The following is a 27,690-nucleotide window of genomic DNA, read 5'->3' as shown; positions in this document are numbered from 1 at the left end:
TAAGTGTGGTGGCATGTATTTAATCCCAGAGCTCTGGAGGTAGAGACAGGAGGATCAGGAAGTCAAGGCCATCCTTGACCACATAATAAGACTGTAACCAGCTGGAGCTACTAGAGATTCTGTCTCAACAAAAAACAAGTAACAATACCCACCACCACCACCCCAAAAATATCAAATTTGAGGCTGGGAACTGAGTCTAATCTCAACCATGAAAAAGAAAGTAACAATTTCTTTATGTTAAAATTTCAAATGAAAACTAGACTATAAAAATAACACAGTGAACGTAACACTTAGAAAGTTAAGTCATGTGACTCTAGGAGAGAGCCTAGACTTCAGTCCTAACTAACATTCATGAGGCCCTAGGTTCAATACTAAGTACCTCAACAAAAAAGGAAAAGCATGAAAAGAAAATTAAAAACTTCCCATATAATCCAGAAATACATTATTCCCAGGATGAATAACTAGCTATTCCTAAATGAACCAGAAATGAGCAGATTCTAGGGTCACAGGATGCTGATCTGCCAGCTGAGCTAAATAGGAGCTAAGCAACTTCAGAGGCCTGCAGATGGCACCTCTGCCATTCTGCCCATTCCTAAGGGCACTGGCCATCTGTCAAGCCTCCTATCAAAGGAAGGGACAAGCTGAGTGAAGGTGCCCAGACCCTCAGGTAACTACATGATAGAGTTTCTCCCATGTTCTGGAGGCTCCTGCTACCATCTTACTGAATAGGAGCACAGGGACACAGTGGGAGCTGAAGGTGGCTATCACTCCAGGGGCTCAGTGTGTGGTAAACCAAGTGGTTGGTACCAGGGCTGCTGGAGGCTGAGGTGGGGTAGAAGGTGACACTTCAAATCCTTCCAATCCCATACAGCCTGGAGTGCCCCTGGATATAGGTCTGGCCTTTCCAATAGGAACTCAGTTATCAGTTTCTGATTGCCTGATGGTTCTTGGGTACAGCCACGTATCTCAGCTTCTTCATGATGGAGGGCCAGCCCAGCAGCTGCTGGTCCCACATGTACTCTGGGGACAGCACCTTTGTTGGCTTGTGGTGTAACAGGTACTTGTTCAGATAGCTCTCATCATGCCACACGGCCTCGATGCCATTGGCTTTGTCCTCCACCATAGCCTGATGGCAGGCCTTGGTGAGATGGTACACCTCCCACACTGACCCCCCAAAAAAGGCCCCCATGTAGTAAAAGTCACCCTCATCCCAGGGGATGTAGGCCTGGGACTTCGGCCGGCGCTCATAGGTAAAGGCCTCTCGGCTTCTACTGTAGAAGCCAGGATGCAGGGTACCGAAGAGTGCTGAGAGAATCTCCACTCCCACGTGGTCACTGAACTTCATGTCCACGTCTGCACACACCAGGTAGTCCACCTCATGCAGAAAGCGCTGCTCTGAGAAGCGGCTGATCATTTCCATCCTGTGCATGGACACATCCTGCCAGCGGGTGTAGTTGCGCACAGTTAGCACCACCAGCTTCCGTCCTGCTCCCAGGGGCACCTGAGGCACATCTGCTGGATGGTCAGTGAAGACATAGTAGATGACCTTGTGTCCCACCATGAACTGCTGCTCCGCCGTCTCCAGGAACAGCTTCAGGAACACCACGAACCTGTGAGGGAGGACAAAGTGGTATGGAGATGTTTAACACAGCTAGGTCAAGACTAACCAGGGCATAAACTAACCATGCAGAAACCATGGCTACCCAGAGGCTTGAAGGAGCAGCATTCTGAAGATGCAAGTTTCTGTCCTGCCTGGTCCCACAGCCACTTTGCCCCAAATAAACACAGAGAGACATTAATTATTAAACTGTTGGCCAATGGCTCAGGCTTCTTATTGGCTGGCTCTGTCTTAATTATTAAACCATTTCTACTAATCTATGTATTTCCACGTGGTCTTCTCTTACCGGAGAAGGGACTGGACCTGTTACTACTTCCTCTGCTACATGACATTTTTGGGTCAGCTCTCTCTGCCTTCCTCTCCCCAGTCTTCTCCTGGTCCAGTAGCCCCACCTATCCTTCCTGTCTGACTACTGGCCAAACAGTGTTTTATTCACCAACCAATAAGAGAAACATACATACAGAAGGACATCCCCACAAAAGGACATCCCCCATCAGCATACCCACTCTACCTCTGTCCTGACCAGTCTGCAGGCTGTACCTCATGTCACCTTCCTTTGCTGCAGAAGGGTGCAACATCAGCACCACATCTTAGCAAGGAATGTTGTGGTAGAGCCCTGGAAACTACCAGTCAGGTAACAGTGATGACTCAGGACCTGGGGATCCAGGAAAATGCCCTGTAGGTATCTCTTGTCTTGACAGTCCCCTCAACAGGTCACCTATCCATGTGTCTATGACCCTCCCAAAAAATGAAGGCTCCATCCCAAGAGATTCCACTCCCCACAGCTTTGCATTGGCCCAAGCAGAGTCTGTGATCCCAGGGTCCCACATTCTGAGCCCTGGTGGAATATATGGATTTTTAAGGGCCTGGTACCTGCATCCCTCCTTTGATCACTCTCCAGGACCCTGTATCTCAGAACCCCCTCCTCAGAGGCTTGAGGTGCCTGTGGACAAGCACTCAATAACTCTCGTGTTCCTAAGAGTCTTACCCCATGCTCTCCATGAGAGAAGGAGTCAGACACACAGACTGGGCAGGGAAGGGGAAACAGGCACCCTAGAAAGAAGGGCAAGCCTGATGATACCCTCTGGTCCAAGGGCAAAGGACTTCCATATTTGTGTTTTTATTCGTGAGACGACACCACGGCCACAGCAACTCTTATAAGGAAAACGTTTAATTGGGGTGGCAGCTTACATTTTCAGACGTTCAGTCCATTATGATCATGGTGGGGAACATGGCAGAATGCAGGCAGACATGGTACTAGAGATGAGAGTCCTACATCTTGCAGGCAACAAGAAGTGAACTGAGACACTGGGTGGTATCCTGAGCACAGGAATCCTCAAAGCCTGCCGCCTCAGTGACACTTCCTCTAACATGGTCATATCCCACTCTAGCAAAGCCACACCTGCTAACAGGGCCACTCACTTTGGGGGCCATTTTATTGCACACTACCACAGTCCACTCCCTGGCCCACAAATTCTTGTAGCTGTATCATAATGCAAAAATGCATTCAGTGCAACCTCAAAAACCAAACCCTCCTAGTTTATCACAGTCCCAAACTTGTTTCAAAGCCCAGTCCCTACTATGGCTCATGGCAATCTCTTAACTGTAATCTCCTATAAAAATCAAAATTAAAAAGCAGATTACATGCTTCCAATATATAATGGCACAGGATATACATTACCATTCCAAAAGGTAGAGAAGAGAGCATAGGGAGGAAACACTAAACCAGAACAAGGCCAAAACCCAGCTGGGCAAACCCGAAACTCTGCATTTCCATGTATGACATCAAAATGCTCTTCAGATCTCCAACTGTGTTGATTGCTACACACTTCTTTCTGTAAGGCTGGTTCCACTTCCTGTTATCAGCTCTCCTACAACTCTGATACCTCTAACATCTTGAGTTCTCCAAGGCAGTTCAGGTCTTGAACTTCACAATTTTACCCAATGACCTCTCTACTAGGCCTCCATTCAGGGACATCCTTGACACATGCCTGGCCACAACACTTTCTTTAGGTACAGAGACAAATTCCATAATCCACCTCTATCCTTAACTCTAAAGTGAATACCACATTACCAAGGATGCTACTTACTGGGGCTGGATCATTGCATCCTCATTCAATTACATCTTTATCAGCTTTCTGTCTTTCGCTGCCTAAGCTTGGCTGCCCTGAACCTGGATCTTTACACCAGTCTGGCCTCAATCTCAGAGATCGGCCAGCCTCTGGCTTTCCAATGCTCAGATTAAAGATGAGCCCCACCACACCCAGCTCTAAGCTTTACTTTAGTTTCTTTCCAAAAGTTCAAAAATTAGTTGGGTGGGATCTTGCCCTGAAGACACCACCCTCTTTTTTTCCATGTCTTAATCTGTTTATCTGCTTGAACACAGGACTTAGCACCATTCCACTCACTGGTATTCTTTTCTCCTTAAATTTTTCTTTTTGTAATTTACCCTGCTCAATTTGCTCCTTTTCATTATAAGTCTTCATTAGAGTTACCACTAAAAAAATACATGGCAAAGTCTACACTACGTAGGCTGTTGTTTTGAGATTTCTTCTGCCAACAGAATTAATCCAAATTCTTCAATTTAGCCTCAGGCAGACTCTTCATAAAAGGGCAAAAAGAGCCACTTTCTTCACCAAAATATCACAAGAGCAGTCTCTAGGTTACATGCTGACATTCTCTTCTGAAATCTCTTGATCCCCACACTGCATCAAATCACATTCAGCACCACTGTCTTCCATGCTCCTACTACTATTACTCATTAAGAAGCACTTAAAACATTGTACTGGTCTCCTAACCCAAACCAAAATATTTTCAGACCTTTCACAGGAATACACCTGTCCCTGATACCAACTTCTGTGTTAATTGGGGTTTTTATAACAGTGAAGAGGCACCACAGCCACTGCAATTTTTTTAATATTCCTATTTTACATACCAATCCCTTTCCCTCCTGTCCCTCCTACTTCCCCGACATCTCCCCACCCCACACCCTATCCAAAGCTCAGAGAGGGTGAAGCCTCCTGTGGGGAATCAACAAAGTCTGACACATCACTTCAGGCAGGACCAAACCCTACCCCCTATATCTAGGTTGAGTAAGGTATCCCACCATAGGTAATGGGCTCCAAAAAGCCAGTTCATACACTAGGCATAACTACTGGTTCTACTACTAGTGGCTCCACAAACTGCCCAAGCCACCCAACTGTCACCCACATTCAGAGGGCCTATTTCAGTTTTATACAGGATTTAAAGCTGTCAGTCCAAAGTCAGTGAGCTCCAACTTACTCAGATGAGATATTTCTGTGGGTTTCCCCATTGGACCACAGCAACTCTTATAAAGGAAAATATTTAATTGAGGTGGCAGCTTACGGTTTCAGAGGTTCGGTCCATTATCATCATGGTGGGAAACATGACAGGCACACGCGGTACTGGAGCTGAGAGTCCTGCATCTTGCAGGCAACAGGAGACACTGGGCATTATCCTGAGCATAGAAAACTTCAAAACCTGCCCCCACAGTGGCACACTTCTTCAAAAAAGGCCGTAACCACTCCAACAAAGCCACACCTGCTAATAGTGTCACTCACTTTGGGGGCCATTTTCTCTCAAACCACCACAGCTTCTAACCCAGGTTCCATGTCATCTCCCAGCCCAAGAAGTTTTCCTGCTTCAGATGACTGCTCCTCCCTGGATGACTGCCACCTGCTCCTACCATGGAACAGGGATCCCCATCACCTGGCCAGGGTGCCAAGCCTCTGCACTTCAATGTCAGAAAGAGGCAAGTGCCTGTGTTCCCTGTGGAAAGGGGGTCATGGGGTCCCAATTGGTCCCTCAGAGGCTTCTTCCCACCAAGCACCTACCACACCTGGCAGGGCTCTTGCTCATGCACCCAGCAGCACCAGATAAGATAGTATTTGTGTCCCATTACTGCGAATTCCTTTGTCCCTAGGAGCTCCAGGTATTCCCAAGGTGCCCAAGATCCCTCCAGCTGAAACCCAAACCTCTCTCAAGTCTGATTGGTACAAAGGACTCAGAGCCGCCCTTGGATCTCACCCAGCACTTCAGGGAAGGAGAAACCCTCCCTTCTCACATGCAGGCAGCACAAATGACCTCTGTTAGTCCTCCCACTACCCACCCCACCACAGCCTTGCACTTAATGTTACCCTATCCTGCTTCTACAAACTTCCACAGGGAAATTTTCTTGTCTGAGTCTTAAAGTCAGCCTGACCCAGAGTCTCAAGGCCTCACAGGTCTGCTACTGCCTGCCCCCAAGGCTAAAGTTAAAAGTATTACTCATCCCTTGCTGTCCACCTTGTCCTGTATCTGAGGACATATTTGATGTGGAAGAGCATTTTGACTATGCAAAGATGTATTACATCTGTTTATGATGAGTTTGTTTAATTAGGTAAATGTGTCTTCGACTTGTTTCAGCTTGCCAGCGTATGGCACCTGATTGGTCTAATAAAAACCTGAATGCTAAATAACTAGGAAAATAGGGAAAGGTGGGGCTGGTGGGCAGAGACAATAAATAGGAGTTAACATGAGCAGGATGAGAAAACAAGGGAGAAAGTGGGGGACATTCCCAGAGCCAGACACCAGGCATCAGGAAAGTAAGATACACAGAGAGAGAAAGAAGAAAAGAAAGAAAGAAAGAAAGAAGAAAGAAAGGGGATGGAAGGAAAAAAAGCCCCAAGTCAAAATATAAAATAAAGAGAAACACATTAAAATAAGACATAAGTGATTTCCTGGGTCTACTCCACATGTAGTGGACCTGACCCAACAGCCTGTACTATCCAGAGTCTGCCCACATCACAGTCTTGGCCCCCTCCATGCTTTCTGCTTGTGCTCATGTTCTAGACTCTGCCCTCACCACAGTCTTGGCCTCTCTACGCCCTCAGTTTGAGCATGAGCTTGAGCTTTAGCTTGAGGGTGAGCTTGAGTATTGGCCCTCCTACACCCTCTGCATGAGGAGAATACCAGGAGAAGCTGGACCATGCAGAGTTGCCAACGTCGAAGTCTAGGCCCACCTACACTCACCAGGAAACAAGAGGAGAAGAAGAGACCCCACCTGCACCCACTGAAGAAGGAATTGGAAGACCACAGTATGAGAACACAGTCAACAACAAAAAGACAAATATGACATCACCAGAGTCTAAGGACTCCACACCAACAGGACCTGAACATTCCGACACAGGTGAAGCAGAGGAGAATGACCCTAAAAACAATTTTTTGTAGTGATAGAGACCCTAAAACAGGTAATGAGAAAACCCCTTAAAGAAATGGAAGAAAAAACAAACAAAAAAATTCAAGAAATGGAGGAAAAGACAAACAAAAAATTGCAAGAAACAATTCAAACTGTACAAGGTTTGAAAGCTGAAATATAGACGATAAAAAACACCATCTGAGGGAATGCTAGAAGTAGAACAGCTGGGTAAACAATCAGGAACTACAGATGCAAGCAAAACCAACAGAATACAAGAGATGGAACAGAGACTCTCAGGCGTGTGTAGTGAAGACACACTAGGAGAAATAAATGCACTGACCAAAGAAAATCTTATGTCCAACATATGCCTAGGACAAACTATCCAGAAAATATGGGACACTGTGAAAAGACTAAACCTAAAAAAACTAGGTATAGAATAAAGTGAAGAAACACACCTCAAAGTACAGAAACATATTCAACAAAATTATAGAAGAAAAATTTCCCAACCTAAAGAAAGTACAAGAAACAGAAGACCAAATAAGTGAACCACAAAAAAGTCCCCTCGTCAAATAATCAAAACACCAAACATACAGAATAAAGAAAGAATATTAAGAGCAGCAATGGAAAAAGATAAAGTAACATATAAAGGCAGGCCTATCAGAATTACACCTGAATTCATCATGGAAACTCTGAAAACCAGAAGGTTCTGGATAGATATTCTACCAGCACTAAGAGACCACAAATGCCAGCCCAGACTACCATACCCATCAAAGCTTTCAATCACTATTCCATGACAACAGCATATTTAAACAATACATATCCACCAATCTAGCTCTACAGAAAGTTTTGTAAGGAAAACTCCAACCAAGGAAGTTAACTATACCCACAAAAACATATGCAAATAAATAATCTCACTTTACCAACAACCAAAGAAAAAAGTGGGGGGGGATCCACATGCAACAACAAATCCAAACAAACAAGAATTAACAACAAATGGTCATTAGTATCTCTCAATATTAATGGTCTTAACTCGCCTAAAAAAAAAAAACAACACAGGCTAACAGAATGGATGGGATGACAGAATCCAACCTTCTACTAAAATACAGAAAAACACACCTCAACATCAAAGACGGATGGTACATCAGAGTTAAGGGTTGGGAAAAGATTTTACAATGAAATGAACCCAAAAATCGAGCTGGTGTAAAAATCCAAATATCTAACAAATTACACTTTAAACTAAAATTAATAAAAAGAGATGAGATGAAGAAGGTAATTTCATATTCATCAGAGGAGAAATCCATCAAGATGAAGTCTCAATTCTTAACATCTATGCCCCAAATACAAAGGCATCCAAATTTGTAAAAGAAACATTACTAAAACTCAAAAAACCCTTACACACTTAAAGTGGGAGACTTCAACACCCCACTCTCACCACTAGACAGGACCACCAGACAGAAACTTAACAAAGAAAAAAAGGAACTAACAGAAGTTATGGCCCAGTTGGATTTAACAGACATTTATAGAACATTCCATCCAAACACAAAAGAATATACCTTCTTCTCAGCACCACTTAGAACATTCTCTAAAACTGACCACATATATCAAACCTCAACAGATACGAATAAATAAGAATGACCCCATATATTTTATAGGATCACCATGCTTTAAAGTAGAATTCAACAAAAACAACACAAATTGCATAAACCATACAAACTCACAGAAATTGAAAAAGTGCAATTGCCCCATTCCTGGGTCAAGGAAGAAATAAAGACTTCTTAGAATTCAATGAGAATGAAGACACGATATACCCAAATATATGGGAAACTTGACTCAGTACTAAGAGGAAAGATCATAGCACTAAGTGCCCACATGAAGAAAGTGGAGAACAGTCACACTAGAGAATTAACAGCACAAATGAAATCTCTGGAATAAAGAGAAGCAAACTCACCCTAGAGGAATAGATGCCAGGAAATAATCAAACTGAGGGCTGAAATGAATAAAGGAGAAACAAAGAAAACAATAAAAGAATCAGTGTAACAAAGAGTTGGTTCTACAAGAAAATCAACACGATAGACAAACCTTTATCCAAACTAACCAAAAGGCAGAGAGAGAACATGCAAATTAGCAAAATCAGAAATGAAAAGGGGTACATAACAACAGACACTGAGGAAATCCAGAGAATCATCAGGTCATAGTTTGAAAGCCTATACTCTACAAAACTAGAAAATTTAAAGGAAATGGACAATTTCCTGGATATGTATCACTTATCAAAATTAAACCAAGAACAGATAAGCCATTTAAATAGACCTGTAACCTCTAATGAAATAGAATTATTCATCAAAAGTCTCCCAATCAATAAAAGCCTAGGGTCACATGGCTTCATTGCAGAATTCTACCGGAAATTCAAAGAACTAATACCAACACTCCTCAAAGTGTTCCACATAATAGAAGCAGAAAGGTCATTGCCAAACTCTTTTTAAGAGGCTACAATTACCTTGGTACCCAAGCCATCCAAAGACACACCTAAGAAAGAGAACTACAGACCAATATCCATTATGAACATGGATGCAAAAATACTCAATAAAATATTGGCAAATTGAATCCAAGAACACATCAGAAAAGTCATCCACCATGATCAAGTAGGTTTCATCCCAGGGATGCAGGGATGGTTCAACATATGAAAATTATCAATGAAATCCACCATATAAACAAGCTGAAAAACAAAAATCACGCGATCATCTCACTAGATGCAGAAAAATCCTTTGACAAAATTCAACATCCCTTGATGATAAAAGTCCGGGAGAGATCAGGGATAACAGGGACATACCTAAACATAATAAAAGCAAAATACAGTTGGATGCTCTTAACCATTGAGCCATCTCCCCAGCCCCTTAAGATCCTAATTATTTCTTCCAGGAAATAGCAAAAAAAAAATAAAAAATAAAAGCAAAATACAGTAAACCAACAGCCAACATGAAACTGAATGGACAGAAACTCAAGACAATTCCTCTAAAATCAGCAACAAGACAAGGTTTTCCACTCTCTCCATTTCTCTTCAATCTTGTACTTGAAGTTCTAACTAGAGCAATAAGACAACAAAAGGAGATCAAGGGAATATACATTTGCATGGAATATTTCAAACTTTCACTATTTGCAAATGATATGATAGTTTACATAAGTGACCCAGAAAATCTCTACCAGGGAACTCCTACAGCTGATAAACACCTTCAGAAAAGTGGCAGGACACAAGATTAACTAAAAAAAAATCAGTAGCCCTACTATATACAGACAATAAATGGGTTGAGAATCTTGAAATTTGCAGACAAATGGATGGAACTAGAAGAGAACATCCCTAGTGAGGTAACCCAGTCACAGAAAGACAAGCATGGTATATACTCACTCATATAAGGATATTAGACATAGAGCAAAGGTATACTAGTCTACAATCAACACCACCAGAGATACTAGGAAACAAGGAGGACCCTAAAAGTGAAATGTATGTTCCCCTGAAGAAGGGGAAAGCAATAAGAACTCCTGAGCAAAATGGGAGCATGGGGAGGGGGGAATGGGAGGGAGATAGGAAAAAGAGAGGAGGAGAAGAGAAGTGGGGTAGAGAACATGAGGGATCAGGAAGATTGAATCAGGGGATGAATAGAGGAGAGCAAGAAAAGAGATACCTTAATACAGGAAGCCAATATAGGTTTAAAGAGAAAACTGGCACTAGGGAAAAGTTCAGATCCACAAATATGGCCCCAACTGAAAATCTAGGCAGTAGTAAAGAGGCCACCTTTGATGCCCTTCCCCTATAATGAGATTGATGACTACCTTAATTGTCATCCTAGAGCCTTCATCCACTAGCTGATGGAAGCAGAAACAGGCCTCCACAGCTAAGCACTGAGCCATACTCCTGGAATCCAGTTGTAGAGAGGGAGGAAGGATGAGCAAGGAGTCAAGACCGTGCTGGAGAAATCTACAGAACCAGCTGACCTGACCTAGTTAGAGCACAGGGACCCCAGTCATAATGTGGGTGCCAGTTAGGAGGCCTGGACAGTTTATGAGTCCTCTAACAGTGGAACCAGTATTTTTCCCTAGTGCACAAATGTACGTTGGGAGCCTATTCCCTATGGAGTGATATTTTTCACCCCAGATACATGGAGGACAGTCTAGGGCCACCCCAAATGATGTGACATTCTTTCCTGATCCTCCATGGAGGGCCTCACTGTCCTTGGGAAGTGGGTGGGGTGTGGATTGGGGGAGCTGGTAGGGTGTATGGGAGGGTGGGATGAAGAGGGAGCCAGTGGTTTTGATATGCAAAATGATTGTTTCTAAAGAAAAAAATAAGAGGCAACCTAAGGTCAAGCATTCAAAACTAATAATATATCTCTATTGCCATGATTTGGGAGCTGGTTGATGCCCCAAAAGAGAAAGCCTGGTACACACATCCGTGGCCAGAGTTCTGCTTACAATCTACCCCTTGCTGGGAATTCTGTGGATGAGTGTACCCACCTGTGGCACCTGGCTAAGAGCACAGAGGGAGGGGCAGCTGACCTGGCACTCTTGAAGGTGGCAGTGTTGGGTTCAGTCACCTGTGAGCCCATCAAACCTCAGGAAGGTGTCAGAGAGAACCATCAGCACCCCTACTGCATATTAAATACAAGAGTGGAGCTTGGTCTTCCTGGTGTCCACCTTGACCAGTGTGTGTGTGTGTGTGTGTGTGTGTGTGTGTGTGTGTGTGTGTGCGTGAATGCGTGCGTGTGTGCCCATTGTATATGTTCATGTTTATTTGCCTGTGTGCCTGTGTGGAGACCAGAAGTTGACTTTGGGTGTCTTCTTGTGTTATTCACTTTTTAGTCCTCTGGACAGGGTCCCTTCTCTGACTCTGAAGCTCACTGTTTGGCTGAGCTGTCAGAAACCTGCCTGGATCCACTTGTCTCTCCTCCACCCACAGTCCTGGGATTGCCGGCATGAGCCACCATGCCCAGCCTTTACATGGGGGTTAGGAACAAATCAGGTCCTGATGCCCCTGAAGAAGTTGCTTTACCCACTAGCCATCTCTGCAGTATGCACTGCTTACTTTTTGATGGCAAACACGGTCAGTCCAACTGTGGTGTTCTGAAGCCTGAACTGCTCGTTCAGAATGTCGATGTTGAAGGTCCCTTCCCAGATGATGGGAGCCAGCCAAGGAGTCAAGACAAGAACGTCTTTCCTGCTACATGGGGAGAGAGCCACAGGCAACACGTGACCAAACATGCTGCAGGAACCTTCTCAGATTCCACACCCTCAGCTTCCCCCAGGGCCGCCCACCATCCCTGAGTGGGGCCTGAGTCAGTCAGCATCAGCTCTCACTGACTAAGCCCACCCCACTCCACCAAGCTCTGAAAGCAGCTGAGTTTACAACCACTGCGCCCAGCACGTCTCTGAAACCCTGGTGACAGAGACAGGAAACAAGGAGCAGAAGCCCAGATGGGAAGCAAGATGCTCTGGGCTCCAGATCTGAATCAGACAACCCTGAGACTCTGAAAGGCTTGGAGGAGTCAGGGCAGTGACAACCAGAATCAAGCTTTGGTTTTTTTCTGAGTTGTGTTTTTCCCAGTGCTGCAGACTGACCCAGGGCCTCGGGTGCCCTACTGAACTATTCCCCACCGTGAGCAAATCGTCCTTGAGTTCCTTATGACTCCTGCTCTACACATGCACTGACTAAATCTACTCACCTGGGTGTCAGCGCCTTTGGCTGGGCATAGACCATCCTGTAAAAAGAAAATATCAGAACTCAAGGGGCCAGGAGGGTCAGGGGGAAGCATGTCACTGGCAGCCATGGCCCAGGCAAACAAACCTGAACTTGTGCTGGCAACCAAGTCACTGTGTCTGTCCATGATCCTGGGAGCCAAGGATGGGCCAAAGCAGGAAGATCACAGTCTGACTTCATTAAGATAGGGAGAGGAAAGCATGACACCCTCCCCCCACTTACAGCTGGGAGAGCTAAGGACTACCTTAATTCACAAATCATATAAAGCTGGACACTTCTGTCCCTGGTAGATGTCTACATGTCAACCTGGGCCTGTAGTCTGCCTTGGTCCTCTCCTGGCTGAAGGCACACAGAGTCCCGGCTCTCTGTCTGGGTCAGAGACCAGCCCCAACATCAGTGTTAAGTTCCCCACCAAGATCAGTCCCCAAGGGTCAGGAGTCATCTGTGCTCAGGAGCTGCATGCCCTGTGACGGCTTGTAAAGCAGAGAGCAGGGCTGGAGAGATGCTCAGCAGTGAGAGCACTGACTGCTCTTGCAGAACAGCTGGATTCTGTTCCCAGCACACACATGGAAACCACACCCTTCCGGAACTCCTGTCCCAGAGAACCCAAAGTTCTTTAATGGCCTCTTTGGGCACAGGCATGAATGTAGTGCACAGACATACATGGAGGCAAAACACTCATACTTATAAAACAAAAATGAATATTTCTTTAAGGCAGTGAATGAATCTTTAAAAAAAAAAACCAGAAAATTTCTACACAGGGATGAGGCTTGATGACACCTTATTGACTGAGTCTGACCAGTCACATAAGAGAAGCCCTCCCGGACCCCATCCCCAGGAGGCACTACTACAGAGTGGAGGCTCAGAGGAACAACACAGAACAGGCGAGATGGGGGCGAGGTCCTGCAACAGGGCTGGGCAATAGGGAGTCAGTGTTTGGTGGATATAGTTTACCAGATGGAATGATCTAGAGATGCACGGTGGTGATAGCTGTACCCCAGCATGAATGTGCTTACTGCACTGAACTCTTGCAATGGTGAGGATGGTAAACTCGTGTGTTGTGAATGTTGCCCTGGGAATGGGGTGCACAGCTGTAAACTCAGCTCTGTACCAGATGAGCCAGCCTGGCTCTTTAAAAGCGAATGACATGCAGGTAGTCAACACAGAGTGTAGGGCTGTGTTCTCATCTTCTGGTGCAGGAAGGGACTTCCCAGCTGCCCATACTTACACATACACACATACCCCTCCATCCACACCCCTCAGCCCATGGCTGGAGAGCACCACAAGAGGGCAGGATACCTTGACAGGGCTACCACCTCCTGGACATCCAGCTCTCCAACAGCCACTCTGCAGAAGGACAACACAGAAGACAGGTTTAAACCAGGAGGGTTCAGGGGTCAGGTACAGGGCCTGGAGGGAGGGGAGTGGTGCCTGAGGGTACAGTGAGTCTGTGACAGTTAAAAAACAGCACATAATGATCCTCCCAGGCACTATGCAAACTACATGGTATCAAACACTGTCATACTATAGATTCTGATGTCAAACACTGTAGTCAAGGTTCTGACTCACACTCATCAGCCGCTCCTGAGTGGAACCTGAGCAAAAAGGAGTTCCAGAACACAGAAGAAGCCCCAGTGCCCAGCCATCAAGAAGTGGAGTCTATTCCTTGTTATTGAACAGATAAACTGAGGCAGCAGTTCCTGGATGACTTCAAACCCGGCTTCTGAGTGGCTGGACTAACATTATAATAAGTCACCTGCCCAGAACCATCCGACCTGGCAGAGAGGAAGCCTAGTGGGCACCAAGTATGGGCACTTTAGCTGAGGGCCATCCTGAACCACCAGAAATGTGAGACCTCCAGGGAGACCCACCTAGCTCGGCATATGACCTCAGGCACCTCCTGAGAGACAGTTATCAAATGTGCAATTGCCTCCCAACACAAAAGAGGATGGGACAGAGCACTTTGCAGCACTGGAAAACTGACACAAGAGGGAACTGTGGGAACAAAGAGCAGCTGGTAGGCAGTGTAGCCTAGTGGGAAGCACAGCATAGACGAAGACCAAGGCCAGCCCCGCTCAAGGGCAAGCATGGCTTGTGCAGGAATGCAGAGCTGCAGGCTGCTGGAGAAGGTCAGCAGGCAGGACCCCGTTTCAGGAAGCCTCCTACCTTCTGTGCTGAAGGATCATTGGCTACTCTGAGGAAAGCAGGGATGAGACAGACAGACAAGCTTGGGGCTCATGCAAGACCACAGGAGGCCCAGGAAAACAGGCAAAGCCAAGGGATGCCTTCCCCAAAGGCAGACTGACAGGATCTGGGGACTGTGGGGATGGAGGAGCCTCTAACCTGGGTCTGGTTATAGAAGGCAAAAGCCCTTGCACTGAGCAGGCGGCTGGGGAGGCGGGTGGGGAATAGAAAGTGTCCTTGGGCTGACCAGGTAGACACAAAAGGGAGGAGGAACCTGAAGTCAGAAATGACAACAGTTTTTCCCAAAACACACTCCCTCTAAAGACAGCAGGGGGCAGCTGGGGCTGCTCTGTGCAGCCTATAGTAGGACATGACCCATCCATGTAGAAGGACAGGCAGAGGCCACGAGACACCATGCAGCAGAAATTTCATCCAGCCGGTAACCCATACACACACACACACACACACACACACACACACACACACACACACACACACACACACACACACGACACATACACTCACCTCGTCACAGCTTCTGAGTCTCCCAATTCCTGGCTTCTGTGGCTCACGAACCCATAGCTGTGGGACGGACATGCACAGGGGCAGCTGTTCAGGACACAGACCTGCGTCTGGCTGTCTGTGCCTCCCTCCAGAATGCTCCACTGTATCCAGCACAGTGAGCACAGAAGTTCCCAGTTGGATGCAGGCCATGTGACAGGACTAAGCATGCCCACCCCACTGGAAGACGATGTGGCAGCAGGAAGGACCTGGGGACAAGGCCTGCATCTGGACACCTGTAGCAGTTGCAGGCAGCCCCTTCTCAATGCCAGTTACCTGCACCACAACACCACACCAGGGAGTGTTTCCTGGCTGTGTCTACAGAAGCCCCAGCAGACATGGCAGTGTCTTTGCTCCGTGAGGGTCACGGACCATCTGCACCTAGAAAGGACTGCCTCCAATCCCTAGACCTGTCTCTCTCTCCTTCCCTAGACCACCACATTGCTAAGGCCAATCCCAAAACCCCTTTTGTGGACTCAAGAGAGGTTTACAAGTGAGGCTTTTCACTCTGGGGACAAGCAACAGCAGGACGAGCCACTGTGTGAGTGGCCAAGAGTGTCCTGGTCACTGCTGTGGTCGTGGGGATGCTCGTGGCTCAGGGTCCCCATCTCATGAGCTGTTCCTCACCAGCCTGGTTCTTACCCAAAGAAGACCAAGGCAACCACTATGAGGGGAAGGATTCCAAGGTGAAGCGAGCAGCATTTTGGTCTCCCTGAAAAACAACAGCACAGGACCCAGTTACTCACCCCCTTCCCAGACCAGACTCCTGTGCAGGCCTCTGGTAGGATTCAGAGGTCATCCTCAGGACTGCAGCTGTGACTCTGCCCTATCTCAGGCAGCCCCAACCCCTGAGGGAGCCCCAGCCCCACTGAGCAGCCAGAGGGAAAGATAGTTGTTTACTTCCTGCTCATGACTCCTGCTGCTCCCTTAGACCCTCAAGGTCCCCAGGTCCCCCTCGTCCACATGCCACTGAGCACCCCTTCCTGTGGTTAGCCGAAATGAGCCAAAGGTAGGACCAGCCCCCCACCCCGGACTACTGTATGCTCACATACACGGGGACAGCAATGAATCTGTTCTAGTGACTTTTTCTCATGCTAATGTTGGCTAGTGTTGAAAGCCAGGGATGAGACAAGTTCTTCACTGAGCTATGTCCTAATACCTTAGAAGATTTTCATGCCTCTTAAATGTATGTATTTTCATAATTAAGTCAAAAATAGACCTAAAAGGCAGATATATAAATAGACTCATAGGTTTGTTCCAAAGAAAGTTTAGTGGGCAAAATTTTTTTCACAGTCCACACAAGCATAAGGACCTCTCACTTCAGACCTCCAGAGCCTAGGTAAGCACATAGGCATGGCTGTGATTAACCATTTACAACCAACCTCATTTAAATGAAAAAAATATATAAACGATATTTGGGAATTTGGGCGTAGTTCTCTCCAAACAGCATCCTGAGAAAACCCAGAAACCCGGGACAAATCCTGGCAGTAGTAGTCTGCAAGGCTGCATCATCTCAGTTGTTTTGGATGTTAGATAACTTGGACCACTGCTTAAGGAGATCTTGCTCCATCAAACCATATCAGTCTGCAAGGAATCCACAGCTTCTCTTACTGAAAACACATCATTCCCATTCCTTACCTGTGCTCCCCCCATCCCTCCACACTCATTTCTTTGCCTCAACATTCCCCAGATGCTCTACATTCCTGTTCCACTATTCTCAAAGACCTCGTATCCTATCCCTCTTATATACTCTAGCTACTTCTTTCTACACTTTTTAAACGGACAACAGCTCCCTCAAGTCAGATAGATACATCAGACTGACATCTCTCTTGTCAGTCAAGACAATGTGCTGACATGACACTTGTCAAGCTGTCCTTTCACCCAACTTTTATGGCTCACCACACATGTATGACTTCCCCCACACAACCCTACTACATAACCCAGATTAACAGCACACCTAAACCTTCTTCAGCACCAGATAGTCTCCTAACCCCAGTTTGCATGTTTATTCTCACCCTCCAGTGCCTGTTCTCTCAAGATCACTGTTCACCACAATTCTCATCTCTTTTCTCTCACACTTCTGTTTATCCTCTGCCCAAATGATTGTCAAACATCTACCACCACTCGATTGCCCTAAATTCATTAACTATCCAGACACTCTCAGACATCAAATGAATCCTACACTCACAATTACCAAACATAATAAGCCCAAGACATCTCCTCCCCTCCTCCCGTATGACCAAACCCTTGCTTAGGTCAAGGGCATTCTACAAACTCTCTCCTCAACTTCACTAACTGTCAGGACCCATAAAAGTGAGTCTGTTTCATTTTGACTAATGGTCAGAGAGTTTAAAAATGTCCTTATGTCCTTAAGTCTATAGCTCAAAGGCTACAGCTTATTCTGGCCTTGGGCAGGGGATGTCTCATATGTAAGTAACAATAGTCATGGGTCTAGGTGCATTTACTCTTGACCCTGAAGGACAGCAGGTGTGGCTACCAAATACATGGATGATTAAGGGAAGTATGTCTTTTTGACCCTTACACATGATAATAGAAGCCTTCTGCCATTTTGTCCCCACTGTTGGTTGGATACCCAAGATGGTGTAAGAATAACTAAGAGGTACATTCATGATGGATTGAATCTGCCCTCCCAACAGCTACTCTGTGTCTCTGTTTTTAACATCTTTTAGCTAGCCTTTCCCTCATCCACACACCCCACTCAGAGCTAAAAATTTCATGTACATCCAAAATAAAATTTTTATAAACCCTCAACTTTACCTCTGTTCCTAGTTTGTAACAATAGACTTCAAACAACTCCAGACTTCTCTGGCAACTCCAGTACAGGCCCCAGCTGTTTCCTCTAAATCTGCAGCCCTGATGCAGCCACACAGACTACACTTCCCTAGCAACAGATGGGACATTGACTGGCACAGCCTGCTCTTCCCTAACAACAATGCAAAATTGTCAGCAGGGAGAAGTCCAAGGGAATCCCATCCACTTACCCAACACCCAGCAAACAAATAATAAAACAAATAGGAGGGGATGAAGGGAATCTAACCAGTTTGAGCATTGACAAAAATGACTCTAGTAGCAGACCTTGTCCTTCTCAACCATTAACCCTGCCTTGATAAAAACCATTAGTTATATTCCAAGTTAGTCATCAAGGCCTATTTCCTTATTTGACCACTTCCCCCTCCTGAGCCTAAATACCAAGGTATACCTATAAAAGTATTTAAGTCCAGCAATCAAAAAGCCCCTTTGGCTCAACTAATTAACATGCCAACTAAAATTAAACACCTCATCCTAACATGGGGTTTCTCTTTTACCTTTATAAACTGCCATTTGCCTATGGGTCAGGTCACATCTATCTCCTCTCTATCCAGAGGCAGTCCTTTGTCCATCTGGGACAAATATCCCTTACCTCTCTCCATTGCCCCTTTCTCCTTCTTCTTTCTACTCTATCTCCTGTCTTTATCTATTATTTCCTGCCATTTGTCCTTCATTAGCAAATAAATCTCTTTAGTGCTGAGAACTGAATCTTAGGGTTCCTGAGCCAATACAGATACCTTCAGTGAGAGCCTATGGTAACCCAGATAGAGGTAAATTTCTGTCATTTTAATTGCTACTGAAGGGCCCAGGCCCTCTCCCAGTCCCCTGCATTGGCAGCCATGGCAGGCTGCAGAACAGACCCAGCAAGATATAGGCCCCTGACTCAGCAACATGAGCTGAGTCCCTGACCTTGCCTGACCTTGCTCTAATTACTAGGAAGCAACCACCAGATACCCTGGGATGCTCTTTATTGATAACAGTGGAATGTAGGGTGTAGCAACCGCCTTGGGAGGACCTCTAGGTACAGCAGCCTTTCTACAGCTGCAGCTGATGACTCAACTCAGGACAGGTTCCCCCAGCCTGGAGAACACAAATCCTGAGACAGCTGCTTTGCAACTAGTGGACCTCCAGTCACTCCCCTTGCTCTACCCCAATATATGCCCTGCCCCATTGCTGCTTGGGGTCCCTGTTACGCCACCCTCAGTGTTGAATGGACAGAGGACCCTAGTTAGCTCGTAAATTAAAAAGACTCTATGCTTTTGCATCGGATATGGTCTCTTGGTGGTTTGGGAGGATTCCCAGTCTGGGCACAATACATAATCCATTTGGATTATACTTCCTGCTACAACTTATCGTTCTTAAGATCTCTGATGGTATGGAAGGCTAACTGTAACTTTGGCAGCAACAAACAGCTCTTTCCCCAAGGCTGCAGCTGCTTTGTCTGTTCATTTCATATGTAAAACCAGGCCTCACTTTTTTTTAGAGCTACTAGGTCTCCAGCTGAGAAAGACAGACTCAATTTATCTGCTGGCAGACACTAAGAGAAATAAACATGAAGCAGGTTTCAATGTAATGTTTATACTTTTACTTTATTGAAAGGAATTGCTTTACAATGACAGCTCTCAGTAAATGGTTGTCTTCTAAGTATTAACTTAGAAATGCATTTCATCATACTGAAAACATCTCTGTCCACTCTACACATCCACCCTTCTGCACAGACAAGACAGTGTTAATGCTTTTAGTCCAGAACCATTTCCTTGAGTCCCCAGGTTCACATCATACAATGTCTCAAAGAAGCGAACCTACTACATTTTAGTACAGATTACAAAGAGAGGTAATGCTAATGTGTCTAAAATGATTATCTCTTTTTGTAAACTTAAAAAAAATCATAAAAGCTTACAGCCAGTCATCTGAAGCTTCCAGACTCCAGATAAGTATGCCTGTCAATCAACAGCCTACCTTTCCCAACTGCCTGTTCCTGGGGGTGGGATCTCCACCTTCCTCTGGACTTTACACTTCTTCCCTTCCCCCCAAATATCAGGACCACAGGCCTGGAAGCTTGTAATATACAGCCATGATAAAAAATAAATAAATCCTTAAGCCCCTGAACTTTCCCTACTTTCCCTAGTCTATATCTGTCAAAGCAGATTTCCAATCAAGTGAAGACTGAAAGCTGTTCCAAATGAGACAGACCTGGGTGACAAAATTTCCAACCAGCCTAAGCTACTGTAACACAGACAGCTCCCAAGCTGCCAGCACTTCAAGTGTCTGGGCAGCAAGCTAAGCAAATGTCCCCCTAACCTGCACTCTCCTCTTTCTTTTCCTGTCCTGTGACCATCATTCCCACCTTCCTGCCACCCTCAACCCCAACAATGCCCCAATTCCAGCTCAGAAGTACTTATAGAAGAGATTATGTTGCTCCATATCATCAACAAATGGCAAGAATAGTATGTTCCATGGGTAAACTAGACAAATGGCTTATGAACATATCAGAGCAGACTCTGTCCACCATCTCTCTCAGCACTGCAAGAACCTGTTGCAGAGTCCAGGCTCGTCTCAGTACTTCTCACCTCCACTTCAGACCCCAAACTCCAGCCCGATCTTCACTCCCCACCCGCCCCCCAGCTTCTCTTCCCTGTGTCACTCAGCTGTTTTGGCTACACTCTCTCTTGGTTCTTCTCTCACGTCTCCACTTCTAGATCTCTCTATTTCTCCCTCTCTCCTCTTCCGTCTCTCTCCTCTTCCTCTCTCACTCTCCCCATCACTCTCTCTTAACATGACCTGCTCTATTCTGCTGGCCACATTCAGTCTGGACTCTTCCAGATGCCTCTGGCTGAACTCTTCATATCTATAGCGAGAACTTTCTCCTCAGCCACACCTATGAGCAATCGTGACCTCATTTTCATTCACTACCTGTAGGCATTCTGGCACAATCGACTCCTGCCCTTAGCATCATAAAGGGACACATTTGGCATCTTAACCCCAAAGGTCTGCTACACACATACATTAACTCAATTTCATATCTCATAGGAAAGAGATGTAAATGGACAATTCATTATGGAAACCATTCTATTGTCCTTTAGATGCCTCCCAATTTACTTCTTTATATGCTTTTGGTCTCCCAAAACAAACACAATTATCCTCCTTTACAGAACGGTTGTTATTTCCCAGTGATAAGATTCCACAGTTCCTGTAGCATTCCTCTTTCATTGTTCAGATGCTGCCTTCCTCCTACCTTCTGCCTGGTGTCCTCACACTTTTTATTTTCCTGGGCTATAGCTCTGTGAATGTTGGGTCACTGTGTCTTGCTACATTTGATGTTCTAGGATTTTCTCACATGATCAAAACAAATGGCTAGTCTTTCCAAATTTTAATTCCTTTAGGGGTATTCTCCACAAAGCTGACATTCCTTGTGATCCTGCAGGACAAGCTATTGCTGAGATGTCAAAAAAGAAACTATTAAAACTACAACTTCAGAAAAAGAGAGGAGGTAATCCCTCAAGCCCATTGATTTATTATCCCTAGCAGTAATAACATTTGATATCTTTCAATAAGTGACGATGCATATTCTTCTGTAAAGGCACTGTTCAGGATCCGCCTCTCATTCTGACCCTCACCTACAGGCTTTCCAGCAAGATCCACAGGAAAGGCCCTCAAGACCTTCTTACTTGGGGTGGGTGGTATGGCTGTTAACTCATAGATGAAACACTCTTTGTGGTCCAAAAAAAATCCAACCCTGGTCCAGCAAAGCCTCCTATGGAAGCTTTAAAAGGTCTTTGCCTGAGGGTCCTACCCCTGACCTGGGTGCAAGAAAAAGAGACGTCTGATAAAGGGGTGCAGGAATCAGGAGATCTGAGCCAGCCTTTTCCCCTGCAAATCTGTTCATTGTGGGGTCTTCATCATCAGACCTTCAGTGGGTTCTGCTAATGGGCAGACTCATTGGGCACGTATTCCTCAGCACACTATCATTCATCCTGTCATTGGTTTGATGCTTCTCAAATGTGTTATTAAGTAATACTGGATATCTACCTAAACTTTACTTCCCAAGGTGCCCATGGTTTCCTTACAACTACATTGGTTTCAATTCCCCTCCTTCCACAATGTATTGCTGTTACTAGATTACTTTGTCATCACCTAGGATAACAGACCTAACTGACTTGGGTATTCAAGACAGATCCAAAGGCCATATTAACATTTGTAACAGCTTGGAAATCTGAGTCTGGGATCCTTACCAATATCATTTATACTCCAAATAGACCTTCTTGTGCTGAAGGTCATAGACAATGGGACCCCACAGTAACCTTTTAAGATAGTCTGGGTGTGCTAGCAAGCATCCTTATGATAAAACACATAGGGAGGTGATAGACTGGGAATCACATCGAATTGGGGAATGGAGAAAACTGCATGTTAAATTAGGAACTCACAATGCAATGTATTCACTCTTATCACACAGTGCTTCATTCATTAGAACCCTATGAAGTGGGATATGAGTGGGTTTCCCCATCATCCACTCTTAGGATAGGATTTAGAGCCCGGCGTTGGTGGCGCTCGCCTTTAATCCCAGCACAGGCAGGCAGATCTCTGTGAGTTCGAGGCCAGCCTGGTCTACAGATCGAGTTAAAAAAAAAAAAGGATAGGATTTGGACCTATTATTGCAGGACCATCTCTTGAGGTTGGGGGTGGTAACATTGTGGAGATTATCATTAAAATACAACTCAAATGCTGTGCATTTAATATTTAACACCAAGTAAACAATAGTCTGTGTCAGCATGTGTACTTATTCTCAGGAACTGGCCAGTCCCTACATGACTGTGAGCAGGCACCCTTATCGAAAGCTTAGTTTACTCAGGTAGAGCACTGCTCTGTAAATGCCTCCCATTCTTCCATTGCTGCTGTGGGCAATACGTTTTTCTCTTTTACATTTTTAAAAAAAATTTTTTAATTAAAATTAGAAACAATCCTACTTCATATGTCAATCTCATCTCCCTCTCTGTCCCCTCATCCCTTGCCCCCCATCCCATCTTCCCTCCCCTGCCTAGGGAGACTGAGGCACTTTATGGGGGATCCCCAAAGTCTGTCATATCATCCAAGGTAGGGTCCAGGCCCTCTCCCATGTTTCCAGGCCAAGAATACATCCTTCCACATGGAATGGGTCTGGATCAGTCCCCTGCTAGCCTCTCAACCCTCAGTGTAGGGTCCATGAGTTCCCCCTTGTTCAGGGCAGCTGCTTCTGTCGACCTCACCAGCCCGGTCTTGACCCCCTTGCCCATCACTCCTTCCTCTCTGTAACTGGATTCCAGGAGTTCAGCTCAGTGTTTAGCTGTGGGTGTCTGCCTCTGCTTCCATCAGTCACTGAATGAAGGCTCTAGGATGGCATATAAAGTAGTTATCAATCTTATTATAGGGGAAGGGCATTTAAGGTAGCCTCTCCACTATTGCTTAGTTTTCCACTTTAAATCACCTTTGTAGATCTCTGAAAATCTCACTAGTGCCAGATCTCTCCTCAAACCTATAATGGCACCCTCTATTATGGTATCTCTCATCCTGCTCTCCTCTATTCTTCCACAGACTCAAGCTTCCTCATCCCCCATGTCCTCCTCTTCCCTCCTCTTCTCTTCCTTCTCCAAGTTCCCTCTCCCCTCCCCACATGCTCTCAATTTTCTCAGGAAGTCCTGTCCCCTGACCCTTATCCATTATTTGGTTGAGGGACATCTAGTTTGCTTCCAGGTTCTGGCTATTACAAAATAATGTTGCTATAAACATAGCTAAACACATGCATGTCCTTGTTGTATGAATGTGCATCTTTTGGGTATATTCCTAAGAGTTAAATTGCTGGATCTTATGGTAGACTGAATCCCCTTTTCCTGGGGAATATCCATACTGATTTCCAAAGTGGCTGTATGAGTTGGCACTCCCTCCAGCAGTGAAGGAGTGTTCCCCTTTCTCCACATCCTCTCCAGCATAAATTGTCATTGGTGTTTCTGATTTCAGCCATTCTGACAGGAGCAAGATGGTATCTCAGAGTTGTTTTGATTTGCATTTCCATGATGGCTCAAGATGTTGAGCACTTTCTCAAGTGTCTCTCAGCCATTTTAGACTCCTCTATTGAGAATTCTCTATTTAGTTCTGTACCCCACTTTTTAATTGGATTATTTGGTGTTTTGGGGACTATCTTCTTGAGTTATTTGTAAATTTTGTAGATCAGCCCTCTGTCAGATGTGGGGTTAGTGAATATCTTTTCCCATTCTGTGGGCTGCCATTTTGTCTTGTTGACTGTGTCCTTTGCCTTACAGAAGCTTCTCAGTTTCAGGAGGTCCTATTTATTCGTGTCTGTCCTACTGGTGTTATGTTCAAGAAGCAGTCTCCTCTACCAATTCATTCAAGGGTACTTCCCAATTTCTCTTCTAATAGGTTCAATGTGGCTGGTTTATGTTGAGGATTTTGATCCATTTGGACTTAAGTTTTGTGAATGATGATAGATCTGGATCTATCTGTAGTCTTCTACATGCCACCATCCATTTATGCCAGAACCATTTGTTGAAGATGTTTTCTTTTTTTCCATTGTATAGTTTTAGCTTCTTTGTCAAATATCAGGTGTTCATAGGTGTGTGGGATAATATCAGAGTTTTCAGTTTGATTCCATTGGTCTACCAGTCTATTTTGGTGCCAATACCAAGATGTTTTCAGAATTATAGCTCTATGAGTTTGAAGTCAGGGATGGTGATGCCTCCAGAAGTTACTTTATTGTACAGGGTTGTTTTGGCTATCCTGGGTCTTTTGTTTTTGATATAAAATTGATTATGGTTCTTTCAAGTTCTGTGAAGAATTGTGCCAGTGTTTTAATGGGGATTGCACTGAATCTGTAAATTGCTTTTGAGAAGATTACCATTTTTACTATATTGATCCTACCTATCTAAGAGCATGGGAGATCTTTCCATTTTCTGGTATATTCTTTAATTTCTTTCTTTAAAGACTCAAAGTTCTTGCTATAGAAGTCTTTTACTTGTTTGGTTAGAGTTACCCCAAGATATTTTATGTTGTTTGTGGCTATTGTAAAGGGTGATGTTTTTCTGATTTCTTTCTCAGCACTTTTATTGTCCCTTTTACAATTGACTGTGCTTATTTCGGCTTTGCCTGCACCAATGCATAAAATAGGTAAAAGTGCAGACACTTAGGTATATTAAAGCACTAGGAAGTGATGGGAGGGGACCCAGAGCAATAAGACATGTCAGAGTTGAATAGGATGTAAATTACTGCAGGAAGTCAACTAAACTCTGTGACAACAAATGGAGGCATTTCTTCCAACACCCTCCTGACCCCACCCCAATCTGTGCCTGGCCTTTCCTTTGTAGAAAACCTAGAAGAATGTCCAGGTCAGGAGCCCCAGCCTTTTTCCCATCTGCTCATCCTGCCCTCTGCCTCTAACCAGCTTCTTTTGCACCTGGACAGCCTTGACTTACCCCCTGGCCATGGCTGGCCCGATGAAGTAACAACCATCTCCCTTGGGCTTCCAGCCCTCCACACACCCCTGGTGTTGCTGCTCTGGTCACTGCATTGCATCATCTTTGCTCCCCTGCCCCACAGTATCCTCAGTGCTCTCCTGGGGCGTCCTTCCCCCCAGAGTGCCTGACCCCTGGGCTACAGCTCCAAGCACAACTTGTTTTCTCACCCAGCTTCACCCACATCCCAGCTTGCATCCCAGAAACTGAACCATCCTGGGCCCTGCCATGAAAGTATGGCAGACCTGCAGCACCCACACTGCACAGGGCGCTTGTCAGGCTTCAGTGCCCCTTGCTGAGTCGTGGCAGGCAGCACTGAGCTTCCTCCCTGGCCTTAGTGTGAATGTGTTTAAAGACACTGAGCTTTGCACTTAAAATTACTAAGATTGTCCAGTAAGATGCTCAGTAGGAAGAGACTTTCTGCATAAGCTTGACAACAACCCAGGAGGTAGTAAGATGAGAGACCAAAATTTAATAAATGTCTAAAAATCTTGGACCCCTGCACAAACACAAAAGCAAAGGGAACTGGGCAAAAGAATTTGACCCCCTGACTGGAAGTGTGTGACTAGGGGCCTGAGTCCAGTTCTCAGAAAAAGGTAGTTAACCACAAGCTATATCAACATTCCTTTGTTCTGAAGAAAGGAACTAACTGCTAGGTGTAAAACCCCAGGCCCACAGGATAATTGGCAAACCCTGGACCCCATGTCCCTGTCTCATTCTGCTCAAATGTATGGTTATTGCTTTACTTTGTACTTTGTATAATGACCTTAAGTAATCATAGATACTTTGTAATCTTGTGACATTCAGCCTTGTGGTTTTTCCCTTTAACAACTTCTTATGATAGAGGCCAGGGACCTTTCTCCCAGAGCTGCTGTATCAGTTTCCTGGACAGGGACCCTGCTGTGGCTTGTCGCTTGGCAGTAAACCTTGGGCTTCTCCATCGGTGAGCCAGCTCTGTGGTGACCTTTGGGGTCTCACACACACACACACACACACACACACACACACACACACACACGTATACAGCACACAGAGATCAATAGGAAAAATATCTGCTATGTGTGGTTTATCACCAGGAGGAGGTATTGAAAATAAGTTTTCCCATTTAAGGTGTAGCCTATCAAAAGCTAAACTCTATAATCTCCCCCAGCTTGTAAAATTCTGGTGTACATGTCCAAGGATTCTATCACACCATTACCCTTTGTTCTGATTAGTAATGAGCCAGTGGCATCAGGTTGTAAGATCCTGCTCCCACCGACGGGGTGAGACACAGTCACACATGCACGAAATGGAAACCACGTGTGCTCTGTGTTCCCACTTCCTTCATCACACACAGCACACGCTTTTACAAAAAGAAACTCCCTTCCTGGATTGATTTTGCTTTGTCCCTGTGTTTCTTTGTGCAATGCCAACATTCATATCTATAAAAATAACCCTAGCTCGACCAGGAGAGGGCTGGGGAGCCGGCCCCACACTTCCTTCCATCACCTCTTCTCCAGCCCTTCTCCAGCCATGCAGGATTACTGGCCACTCAGCCAGCTGGAGAGTCCTCCCCTCGGCTTCACATGGACTCCTCTGTGCTCCTGGAAGGCCGGCTTCATGGCCTCTGGCTTCTACCTTTGGGATGTCTAGGCAGGTGCAGAAGAGGATGCCCCATAAAGAGACAGACAGGTCCCTAGCACTCGATGTCTTCCCATAGAACCTCGCCTGGTCAGATCAGAACTTTCCAATGTGACCTAGACCTGGGTCCCACTTACCCTCCCCTCACCAGTACACATGCACTGACATACAGATCCGGGCATCCCAGGGTTCCTGACAGCCCAGCAGACCTGGCCCTGCCACCTCTGAGCTCCAAGTCCCAGCAGCAATGAAGCCCCAACCAGACAGTGAGCAATCAACTGAGGGTAGCCACAGCCCCCTTTGTCACCCCTCAGCTCACCTCGGAGGTCCATGGCAGGACCCTGGGTGGTTCAGGTTCTGAGCAGCAAGTCGTGAGGCACAGATGAGACCTCAGGCACACAGCAGCACCAACCTCCAGAAGAGAGGAAACCCAGTC

At 45.5% G+C, this 27,690-nt stretch overlaps 1 protein-coding gene across 1 annotated transcript; it reads right to left on the bottom strand.

The window, feature by feature from the left end:
* Positions 1-27,690, bottom strand: LOC121140321 (histo-blood group ABO system transferase 1-like). The gene is made up of 7 exons (XM_040745180.1): positions 27,574-27,690; positions 15,949-16,018; positions 15,271-15,327; positions 13,861-13,908; positions 12,527-12,562; positions 11,890-12,024; positions 1-1,610 (listed from the first exon to the last, which is right to left on the bottom strand). The coding sequence occupies exons 1-7, from the start codon at positions 27,584-27,586 to the stop codon at positions 923-925; spliced, it is 1,047 nt and encodes a 348-aa protein (XP_040601114.1). The 5' UTR covers positions 27,587-27,690; the 3' UTR covers positions 1-922.

This window comes from Mesocricetus auratus, unplaced genomic scaffold (genome assembly GCF_017639785.1).
Source record: "Mesocricetus auratus isolate SY011 unplaced genomic scaffold, BCM_Maur_2.0 Super-Scaffold_100004, whole genome shotgun sequence".
Taxonomy (NCBI): domain Eukaryota; kingdom Metazoa; phylum Chordata; class Mammalia; order Rodentia; family Cricetidae; genus Mesocricetus; species Mesocricetus auratus.
The sequence above is the reverse complement of the archived record's forward strand: the minus strand, read 5'-3'. Positions and strand labels throughout refer to the sequence as shown.